The 12,609-nt window shown below is 36.6% G+C and overlaps 1 protein-coding gene across 11 annotated transcripts in view; it reads right to left on the bottom strand.

Annotated features, from left to right (window-relative positions):
- Positions 1-12,609, bottom strand: part of atp11c (ATPase phospholipid transporting 11C) — a 189,013-nt gene that overhangs the window by 96,160 nt on the left and 80,244 nt on the right. For all 11 annotated transcript variants that reach the window (XM_062044317.1, XM_062044323.1, XM_062044316.1 and 8 more), the window contains exons 2-3: positions 6,791-6,910; positions 1,251-1,340 (exon numbers count right to left, since the gene is read on the bottom strand). In XM_062044317.1, coding sequence (XP_061900301.1) covers positions 1,251-1,340; positions 6,791-6,910 — 210 coding nt within the window. The remainder of the gene's footprint in view (positions 1-1,250; positions 1,341-6,790; positions 6,911-12,609) is intronic.

Genomic DNA, 12,609 nt, shown 5'->3' with positions numbered 1-12,609 from the left:
TATTATTTTGTCAACATGATAAAGGACAAGCTGTAAAAATGTATTTTATTAATCCACTTGTTCATTTACTGTTAATATCTGCTTACTTTCGGTTTTAACATGTTTTATCTACACTTCTGTTAAAATGTAATAATCACTTATTCTTCTGTTGTTTAGATACTTTACATTAGTTTTCGATGATACCACAAATTTAGGTATCGATCCGTTACCAAGTAGTTACAGGGTCACACATTGGTCATATTCAAAGTCCTAATGTGTCCAGGGACGTATTTCCTGAGTTGATAAACATAATGTGAATTTTCAAAAATCGGAAAAAATTTTTTAGTGACGATAAAAAATATCGATGTAATCATAGTAGTATCAACTAGATACGCTCTTGTACTTGGTATCATTACAGTGGATGTCAGGTGTAGATCCACCCATGGCATTTGTTTAAATTCAGGCGCGCTAGCTTTGTAGTAAAGCATGTTTAGCTATTCCTCGTCCTGCAGTGATAATGTACTTGTAAGAAACGTACTCTATTTGTCGCCATGGAGGCGAGCATTAGTGATTTAGAAGTAGCCATGGCTTAAAGCACCTCTTTCTGAGGGTGTTTCAGTGTTATAACTTCACCTTTATCGTCAGTTTTTAGACCAAAACGCGTCCGTTCTCCCTTTTCTGTCCACACACTGTGTCTGCTTGTAAGTCCCTTGTGTGTGTGCGCTGCCGAACATGCTCCTCTGCTCATAAAGCCAGCAATGTCATGAGATGGCGTCATGCCCGGGAACCGGTACTTTTCAAACAGAGTATAGTACCGTTTTTGATTCATTAGTACCGCGATACTATACTAGTACCGGTATACAATACTATTCATTTCAAAATCTACCCATTCAATACCCATTTACAATTTCATACCAAGCTACAAACAGGTTTACATTTACAGAGAACGAAGCTTTTTATCCACCAAATCAGTCTCGATATCTTATAATTCAAATGTGATTGAAAAGTTCCACCTTGAAGATTGGCAATAATCATACCATGCATACAGTGGCCGTTTTGGCGACGACTGAGCAGTCCCGTGCGCATGATTTACCCAGGCAAATTACAACCACATCATTTCTGTGATATTCCGGTCGATTCAGTTTGCAAATTCCATGATTCCGCCGCGAGATTCCATTAATGGGGAAATCACAGACCCAATCAAACGGTGCAATTATTTGGACCTGTCTCAAGGTGGCTGCTCATTGATGAGTGAATGAATGATGGCTTACCTGCACCAGGAAGATGATAAGGAAGTAGAAATTGGCAATTCTTCTGAACTGTTCAAACAGGTTCTTTGGTAAAAAGTTCCACACGGTATACTGCGGGAAGAAAAACAGATACAGAAGGTGTGTGTGTGTGTGTGTATTGGAACGGGAAAGAGCAAGGGCAACTTCCATAGGCAAGCCACATGTTTTGCACTGATTAAAACCAGAGCTTTATCACCTTCATTTACATACCGTTGAAAAGACTGCCAATGACCTTGTGACATTGGCAACTCTTTCCGGGTATATTTTGCACATTTGGACTTGACTCCTAATGTCATTTGGGCCGTTATATGCTTAGAGGCAGCGGCAAAGTTGCACTAGACAACCAATGCAGAGTCAATGATAGAGTAACGCTGCACAGTACAAGCTAACAAACAACAACAATAGAGGGCGTCCTGCATTTACATGTGGCCCGCTGTAAGAAAATACATTCTATCCAAGAGGAGACTGTGGACGGAAGTATTATAATGCACTGTCTAGTGCAGGGGTGTCGAACTTGTTTTCATGGAGGGCCACATCGCAGTCATGGCTGCACTCAGAAGGCTGCTTGTAACAGTCAATGTAAGAATATTATATTATTGCCTATTAGGGCTGGGCGATACAGTGTTTCCCACACATTCATTTATTTGTGGCGGCCCGCCACGAAATAATTAAAAAATAAAAAATAAATATTTTTTTTTTTTTTTTTTTTTCCCGTCCTGTCCAGCTTCTCAGGCAAATCATATAGTTGATGTAGATGCCCATATAGGCTGTTCAGATGCACTTTACAAAAGAGAAGTGTAGGATTCTTCTCTCTTACTCTTGTTGCCTTATTTATATTAGACCACTTCTGTTTTCTGTTTATTTGTTACTGACTGTGGCAGGACACCTCTGCCTCTGTTTCACTTTATGTTGCTGGTAAATAATATGGTTGTAGTAGTAGGCTAAAGTTAAATTATTTAGTATGCACTAATTAAAGGGGCAGAGCTTTAAGAGACATTTTAGCTTTTATATTTTATAAGATATATTTTTTGTAAGAACCACAATTAATAATTATATTTCAGTGAATAACTTATTGTTCAAATCTGTATATAAATATGTACATAAAGTGTTGTAATTATATTGTAAAATGGATGGATGGATGGATGGACGTTTAAAACAAAACTGTTATTATTAATTAGTAAGTATACATTTTTTGAGCCTTTTTAGAGAAAATCATATCATTGTAGTAAATGATGCAAATTACTCGATGATGTCATGGTGACCACGCCCATAGCCACGCCCATAGCCACGCCCCCGCCGCCACAGGTATCTTGGCAGTTTATGGGAAACACTGATTATAATGCGCTGTCTAGTGCAGGGGTGTCGAACTTGTTTTCATGGAGGGCCACATCGCAGTCATGGCTGCACTCAGAGGGCCGCTTGTAACAGTCAATGTAAGATTACTCATTTTCATTAATTACTAGTTTCTATGTAACTGTTTTTATATTGTTTTACTTTCTTTTTTATTCAAGAAAATGTTTTTAATTTATTTATCTTATTTTATTTTAGATTTTTTTTTTTAAAAGTACCTTATCTTCACCATACCTGGTTGTCCAAATTAGACATAATAATGTGTTAATTCCACGACTGTATATATCGGTTGATATCGGTATCGGTTGATATCGGTATCTGTAATTAAAGAGTTGGACAATATCGGAATATCGGATATCGGCAAAAAGCCATTATCGGACATCCCTAATTTAAATAATATAATAATTTGAAAAAGTAATTGTTTTAATGTGTAATTATGCTAAAAACAACATTGAATCATATGGAAAATACTAAAAAATGTATTTAAATAATATAATAATTAGAAAAAGTAATTGTTTTAATGTGTAATTATGCTAAAAAAAACAATGGATCGTATGGAAAATACTATAAATGTATTTAAATAATATAATAATTAGAAAAAGTAATTGTTTTAATGTGTAATTATGCTAAAAAAAAACAACAATGGATCGTATGGAATACTAAAAATGTATTTAAATAATATAATAATTTGAAAAAGTAATTGTTTTAATGTGTAATTATGCTAAAAAAAAACAATGGATCGTATGGAATACTAAAAATGTATTTAAATAATATAGTAATTTGAAAAAGTAATTGTTTTAATGTGTAATTATGCTAAAAAAAACAATGGATCGTATGGAATACTAAAAATGTATTTAAATAATATAATAATTTGAAAAAGTAGTTGTATTAATGTGTAACTACGCTAAAAAAAAACAACGGATTGTATGGAAAATACTAAAAATGTATTTAAATAATATAATAATTTGAAAAAGTAATTGTTTTAATGTGTAATTATGCTAAAAAAAACAATGGATCGTATGGAATACTAAAAATGTATTTAAATAATATAATAATTTGAAAAAGTAATTGTTTTAATGTGTAACTATGCTAAAAAAAAAACAATGGATTGTTTGGAAAATACTACAAATGTATTTAAATAATATAATAATTTGAAAAAGTAATTGTTTAAATGTGTAATTATGCTAAAAAAAACAATGAATCGTATGGAAAATACTAAAAAATGTATTTAAATAATATAATAAATAGAAAAAGTAATTGTTTTAATGTGTAATTATGCTAAAAAAAACAATGGATCGTATGGAAAATACTATAAATGTATTTAAATAATATAATAATTTGAAAAAGTAATTGTTTTAATGTGTAATTACGCTAAAAAAAAAGAATGGATCGTATGGAAAATACTAAAAATGTATTTAAATATTATAATAATTAGAAAAAGTAATTGTTTTAATGTGTAATTATGCTTAAAAAAAGAATGGATCGTATGGAATAATAAAAATGTATTTGAATAATATAATAATTTGAAAAAGTAATTGTTTTAATGTGTAGTTATGCTAAAAAAAACAATGGATCGTATGGAATATACAGAAAATGTACCGTATTTTTCGGATTATAAATCGCAGTTTTCTTCATAGTTTGGCCGTGGGTGCGACATATACTCAGGAGCGATTTATGTGTGAAATTATTAACACATTACCGTAAAATATCAAATAATATTTTTTATCTCATTCACGGAAAGGCCGAAGCAAATGGCAGCAATCGTCACACACACGTCAGCAATTGTCATACACACGTCAACCAATAAAAATTCGGCGGGGGAGGGTCATGGCAGAAGTGCATTGTGGGTCATGGGATGCTAACTGCTATATGCTATATGCTACTGCCGTAGCTATTAAAATGGATCATTTGAACTTTGGTGGTAACTTATAAAAACTGAGAAGGGCTGAACGAAAATGGCACTGAAAAGGAAATCATATACTGCAGATTACAAGCTGGACGTAGTGAAACATGCAGCAGAAAACGGCGACCGAGCAGCAGAAAGAAAGGAAACGGCGCATACCAGAGGCGACACCGGGGAGGAAGATTTCATCGGATTTAGCGATCGGGAGTGACAGATTGTTTGGTAAACGTATAGCATGTTCTATATGTTATTAAGATTAAAAAGATTAAAGTACCAATGATTTTCACACACACACTAGATGTGGTGAAATTTGTCCTCTGCATTTGACCCATCCACTTGGGGAGCAGTGGGCAGCAGCGGCGCCGCGCCCGGGAATCATTTTTGGTGATTTAACCCCCAACTCCAACCCTTGATGCTGAGTGCCAAGCAGGGAGGGAAACGGGTCCCATTTTTATAGTCTTTGGTATGACTCGGCTGGGATTTGAACTCCAACCTACCGATCTCAGGGCGGACACTCTAACCACTAGGCCATTCTAGTTATTTGAATGACTCTTACCATAATATGTCACGTTCTCAGTTGGATATTTATGCGTCATATAACGTACACTTATTCAGCCTGTTGTTCAATATTCTTAATTTATTTTAAATTGCCTTTCAAATGTCTATTCTTGGTGTTGGATTTTATCAAATAGATTTCCCCCAAAAATGCGACTTATACTCGAGTGCGACGTATATATGTTTTTTTCCTTCTTTATTATGCATTTTCGGCCGGTGCGACATATACTCCGGAGCGACGTATAATCCGAAAAATTCGGTATTTAAATAATATAATAATTTGAAAAACTAATTGTTTTAATGTGTAATTATGCTAAAAAAACAATGGATCGTATGGAAAATACTAAAAATGTTCTTAAATAATATAATAATTAGAAAAAGTTATTGTTTTAATGTGTAATTGTGCTAAAAAAAACAATGGATCATATGGAAAATACTAAAAATGTATTTAAATAATATAATAATTTGAAAAAGTAATTGTTTTAATGTGTAATTATGCTAAAAAAAAAAAACAATGGATCGTATGGAAAATACTAAAATGTACTTTAATAATATAATAATTAGAAAAATTAATTGTTTTAAAGTGTAATTATGCTAAAAAAACAATGGATTGTATGGAAAATACTATAAATATATTTAAATAATATAATAATTTGAAAAAGTAATTGTTTTAATGTGTAATTATGCTAAAAAACAATGGATCGTATGGAAAATATTAAAAATATATTTAAATAATATAATCATTTTAAAAAGTAATTGTTTTAATGTGTAATTATGCTAAAAAAAACAATGGATCGTATGGAAAATACTAAAAATGTATTTAAATAATATAATAATTAGAAAAAGTAATTGTTTTAAGGTGTAATCGTGCTAAAAAAAACAATGGATCGTATGGAAAATACTAAAAATGTATTTAAATAATATAATCATTTTAAAAAGTAAATGTTTTAATGTGTAATTAAGACCAGGATATGGCGTGGGCCACTGAGGTGACTTGGGCACCCCTCATGCACTATTTGCACCCATACAAAGCAATAAGATGAAGTTTATGAAGATAGTAACTCAGCATAGGGAGGATTCTGAAATGCAGCTCCAGCAGAACAGTCCATCTAATGTTGCCGGAGAAAAGAAGGGGGGAAGTTATGAGAAAAGAGAGTGGAAGGGGTGGGAGATGAGGGCTCAGTGGGATGGCGCAACAGCAAGTAAGAGTAGAAAAGGTGGCGACGGGCCAATGCAGAGTGCAAAAGCAACAGCATGACGGCGAGCTAAGGCATGGAGGAGCATAAACACTATCGGCGGGGTAATTAAAGTCGGTTTACCCTGCCATACGGACAGGAGGCAATTGATGGGCCCATCTTCACAGGGGCCTCTGCACCACTATAAATCCTGCTGCCATCGGACCACCCTCAATCGCCTTCTAGGCCTGAGAGATGTTCAAGTCAAAAGGTAGCTTGATCCTGCACCAGGGCTAAAGGTTGAGATTCAAAGTAAGGGAGGGGTGCAGCCTCGCAGAGCCCAGAAGGATTGCCCTGCTGGTATATTAATAGCAGACATGTATGTCACCAGAGCTCCTCTGACAAGCTAATAATCAACTTTTGTTGAAAGACAGGATGAGCGTATGGAGAAGAAGGATAAAGAAAGACTATTTTTCTGCAGTAGTCCATTTTTTTTTTCTGCCCTCAGTCTCCTGAAAATAAAATAAAGTGCGTCTTACCTTGGATGACACAATTCTGTTGTCACAAAACTTTGGCGGGGTGAAAGGCTCACTGGCAGAACGTGGCCGATGGCCTATGTAGATCGTCCTACTGTCCAATCTTCTTTCTTCGCCTTTGAGCTGCAAGATGGAGCAGATGGAGATGGAGAAGATAAGGACACGGAGCAAGGCTAAATCACAGAACAAAAGGTACACACTATTAGGGCTGGGCGATTATATGATCGTGATCGATGATCGCGATTAATTTGAGTTCGATCACGGTGATCAGCTGTTAGCATTAGAGATAAATGCTATAAAATGTGATATCGGAAATTATCGGCATCAGTTTCAAAAAGTAAAATGTATGACTTTTTAAAACGCCGCTGTGTACACGGACGTAGGGAGAAGTACAGAACGCCAATAAACCTTAAAGGCACTGCCTTTGCGTGCCGGCCCAATCACATAATATCTACAACTTTTCACGCACACAAGTGAATGCAATGCATACTTGGTCAACAGCCATACAGGTCACATTGAGGGTAGCCGTATAAACAACTTTAACACTGTTACAAATATGCGCCACACTGTGAACCCACACCAAACAAGAATGACAAACACATTTCGGGAGAACATCCGCACCGTAACACAACATAAACACAACAGAACAAATACCCAGAACCCCTTGCGGCACTAACTCTTCCGGGACGCTACAATATACAGCCCCCGTTAGACCTCCTCCCCCCCAACCTCAACCTCCTCATGCTCTCTCAGGGAGAGCATGTCCCAAATTCCAAGCTGCTGTTTGAGGCATGTTAAAAAAAATAATGCACTTTGTGACTTCAATAATAAATATGGCAGTGCCATGTTGGCATTTTTTTCCATAACTTGAGTTGATTTATTTTCGAAAACCTTGTTACATTGTTTAATGCATCCAGTGGGGCATCACAACAAAACTAGGCATACGAATGTGTTAATTCCACGACTGTATATATCGGTATCGTTTGATATCGGAATCGGTAATTAAGAGTTGGACAATATCGGAATATCGGATATCGGCAAAAAAGCCATTATCGGACATCTTTACTTTGTATAGTTCAAGACTTACGGTCATTTGAAAACATCACTGTACATCAGGGGTGCCCACACTTTTTCAATTAATCAAGTCGTGGGGATCTACCTCATTCATATATATACTGTAATTGATATTTACTTCTTTATGAAATAGATGTTTTTGTTAACAAGTTCAAGGTGTTTAATGATAATGCAAGCATGTTTAACACATATAGTTAATATTGTTAATAAATTAAAGGTGTTTAAAGATAATACAAGAACGTTTAATACATATAGTAATATTGTTAACAAGTTAAAGGTGTTTAAAGATAATACAAGCATGTTTAACACATATAGTTAATATTGTTAACAAGTTAAAGGTGTTTAATGATAATGCAAGCATGTTTAAAACATATAGTTAATATTGTTAACAAGTTAAAGGTGTTTAATGATAATGCAAGCATGTTTAAAACATATAGTTAATATCGTTAACCAGTTAGAGGTGTTTAATGATAATACAAGCATGTTTAACACATATAGTTAATATTGTTAATAAATTAAAGGTGTTTAAAGATAATACAAGAACGTTTAATACATATAGTAATATTGTTAACAAGTTAAAGGTGTTTAAAGATAATACAAGCATGTTTAACACATATAGTTAATATTGTTAACAAGTTAAAGGTGTTTAATGATAATGCAAGCATGTTTAAAACATATAGTTAATATCGTTAACCAGTTAGAGGTGTTTAATGATAATACAAGCATGTTTAACACATATAGTTAATATTGTTAACAAGTTAAAGGTGTTTAAGAAGATAATGCAAGCATGTTTAACACATATAGTTAATATTGTTAACAAGTTAAAGGTGTTTAATGATAATACAAGCATGTTTAACACATATAGATTTCTTTCTTTCATGAAGAAAATAATATAAATTGGTGTATTACCTGATTCTAAAGACTTGCATTGATAGGAATCAGACAGTGGTGCTGGTAACGTCATGAAATGAAAGCTTAACGGGCCGCATGTGGCCCCCGGGCCTCAATTTTCCCAGGTCTGCTATACACTAGGGTGTTCTTACAGAGTGCATGCTGCTTGTCATGATTGTCATGAACGCAGGAATGCACCAACATTTTAGATTTGACATGTTTCCAATTTTGGTAATAATAATAATAATGGATTAGACACTCCAAGTGCTTCGCAGAGAACGGAGAACCGATCATTCATTCACTCCACATTCCCACTTGACGGTGGTAAGCTCCATTTGTAGCCACAGCTGGTAGACTGGCTGATAATTTGGTCTTTTCCGACCACCACCCATCATCCATTCACGTTCACACATCAGTGTGAGCAGCACTGGGAGCAAGGGGAGTCAAGTGTGTTGCCCAAGGACACAACGGCTGTGACAAGCATGGCCGAAGCTGGAATCCAAGCTGGAACGCTCAAGTTATTGGCACGGCCACTCTACCATCTGAGCCACGGCATGCCAAACCCGTTTGTAAGGATTCCTGACTCTGTTTTGTCTGTCCACTACTTTCATTTGAGGCAGGGAAATTCCAGTGCCTGGATATTTAATGAAGAACAAAATCCTATTGACATAATTCAATCAATAATAGACAAGATACGCTGCTGTATGTCTACTCAGTTCCAAAAAGAGAGAAATTGCAATTTCTTTATTCCTCATGACTGAATAAGGTATTTAAAAACTCAACTAACTTTATCATTAGACACAATTGTCCTTTTCTACCCCTATTAGATAATTGTTAACCTGTAAGGGTGTATTTGTATTTGTATTGAACCGTTTCGGTAGGGGGGTTCGGTTCGGTTCAGAGGTGTACCGAACGAGTTTCCACACGAACATATTAAAGGCCTACTGAAATTAAATTTTTTTATTTAAACGGGGATAGCACATCCATTCTATGTGTCATACTTGATCATTTCGCGATATTGCCATATTTTTGCTGAAAGGATTTAGTAGAGAACATCGATGATAAAGTTGCAACTTTTGGTCGCTGATAAAAAAAGCCTTGCCTGTACCGGAAGTAGCGTGACGTCAACAGTTGAAAGGCTCCTCACATTTTCCTATTGTTTTCAATGCAGCTAGAGCGATTCGGACCGAGAAAGCGACGATTACCCCATTAATTTGAGCCAGGATGAAAGATTCGTGGATGAGGAACGTTAGAATGAAGGACTAGAATGCAGTGCAAGACATATCTTTTTTCGCTCTGACCGTAACTTAGGCACAAGCTGGCTTGTTGGATTCCACACTCTCTCCTTTTTCTATTGTGGATCACGGATTTGTATTTTAAACCACCTCAGATACTATATCCTCTTGAAAATGAGAGTCGAGAACGCGAAATGGACATTCACAGTGACTTTTATCTCCACGACAATACATCGGCGAAACACTTTAGCTACGGAGCTAACGTGATAGCATCGTGCTTAACTGCATATAGAAACAAAAGAAATAAACCCCTGACTGGAAGGATAGATAGAAAATCAACAATACTATTAAACCATGGACCTGTAACTACACGGTTAATGCTTTCCAGGCTAACTTTCCAAGGTTAACAATGCTGTTGCTAACGACGCCATTGAAGCTAACTTAGCAACCGGACCTCACAGAGCTATGCTAAAAACATTAGCTATCCACCTACGCCAGCCAGCCCTCATCTGCTCATCAACACCCATGCTCACCTGCGTTCCAGCGATCGACGGTGCGACAAAGGACTTCACCCGATCATAGATGCGTTCGGCGGCCCGGAGACGGAGGAAGTTAAGGTGAGTTCGGCGGCTAGCACGTCTGCTATCCACCTCTCAGTCCTCCTGGTTGTGTTGCTGTAGTCCGCCGCTAATACACCGATCCCACCTACAACTTTCTTCTTTGCAGTATTCATTGTTCATTAAACAAATTGCAAAAGATTCACCAACACAGATGTCCAGAATACTGTGGAATTTTGAGATGAAAACTGAGTTTTTTGTATAGGATTCAATGTGTCCGCATACTTCCCGTTTCAACGATTGACGTCACGCGCATACGTCATCATACATAGACATTTCCAACCGGAAGTTTAGCGGGAAATTTAAAATTGCACTTTATAAGTTAACCCGGCCGTATTGGCATGTGTTGCAATGTTAAGATTTCATAATTTATATATAAACTATCAGACTGCGTGGTCGGTAGTAGTGGGTTTAAGTAGGCCTTTAAGTAGCGCACTGCACGGACGGACATAAGTAGCGTGCCGCACGTTGTGTAAACAATGCACACCGAGGCACAACACACAGCATGCTGGTGTAACGCAGGTGTCTAATACATACTTTTGCGGAGACTATTAGGCTCTTGCTATTACTCTTTGTCACGTGACTAGGGAGAGCGCACAGCTCTCCCTAGTCACGTGACCGCCACGGTCCAATCAGCTGTGCTTATAAGCCGCTAGCAGGAAGTGGCCAGTAGACAGGACGTGAGGGGAGACGGATTGTATTTCTGCTCGAGGTAGGTTTTTATTCTCGTTTTCACCCGAAATATTGTGCTGACGGGATTCTAAACTAAATGCCTATTTGTTAACTTTATAGAGCCGACTACCAGCGCCATATTTTTTGTCATTAAGCTGTGTGTGACTGTAGATGTGGAGTTGGTGAGTCAATGTTTATGAAAATATATTAGTCTTTCTTCCATTGTTTCATTGCAACAGTCTTTGTGGCATATTTCTCAATGGTCCATATACAAGGTCTATGACTTGAACCAATGATAACTATTGTGTATTGAATGTACTTTTGAATGTGTTTGATAATAAGCATGTTTAGTGCACTGACCGAATTGTATAGGTCATATTTATGCTGCACTTTAGTAGCACTAAAGTAGCACTAAAGTAGCACTTTATTGCATATTGTGATTCTGACATGTATGTTGATTTATATTGTACAATTTGAGGAAAAAACTACAACCTGCTCTGAATACTTTATAATGCAATTAGTGTTATTTAATGAAGATATTTGATTTGTGTACACATTGATTTATAAGGATGGTCCTGGTTCTTACACAGGCCAGGCTTCTCTTTATGATGGCGAGCTAAGGAAAAAAAGCATCTAGTCCAAGGATCGTTCTTGGGAGATTCCAGCCAGGAACCCCACCACCTGTTCTGTCTTGGCTGGTAGGAGGCTCTCGAGCCGACCCTCTACACATTTTCACGCTTAAAGGCCTACTGAAATTAATTTTTTTTAGTTAAACAGGGATAGCAGATCCATTCTATGTGTCATACTTGATCATTTCACGATATTGCCATATTTTTGCTGAAAGGATTTAGTATAGAACAACGACGATAAAGTTCGCAACTTTTGGTCTCTGATAAAAAAAAGCCTTGCCCCTACCGGAAGTAGCGTGACGTCACAGGAGGAAGTGCTGCTCACAATTTCCCATTGTTTTCAATGCAGCGAGAGCGATTTGGACCGAGAAAGCGACGATTACCCCATTAATTTGAGCGAGGATGAAAGATTCGTGGATGAGGAACGTGAGAGTGAAGGACTTGCATGCAGTGCAGGACGTATCTTTTTTCGCTCTGACCGTAACTTAGGTACAAGGGTTCATTGGATTCCGCACTCTCTCCTTTTTCTATTGTGGATCACGGATTTGTATTTTAAACCACCTCGGATACTATATCCTCTTGAAAATGAGAGTCGAGAACGTGAAATGGACATTCACAGTGACTTTTATCTCCACGGCAATACATCGGTGAAGCTCTTTAGCTACGGAGCTAACGTGATAGCATCGTGCTTAAATGCAGATAGA

Source organism: Entelurus aequoreus, linkage group LG04 (genome assembly GCF_033978785.1).
Source record: "Entelurus aequoreus isolate RoL-2023_Sb linkage group LG04, RoL_Eaeq_v1.1, whole genome shotgun sequence".
Classification (NCBI taxonomy): domain Eukaryota; kingdom Metazoa; phylum Chordata; class Actinopteri; order Syngnathiformes; family Syngnathidae; genus Entelurus; species Entelurus aequoreus.
Note: the sequence above shows the minus strand (reverse complement) of the source record. Positions and strands in the feature narration are given on the sequence as shown.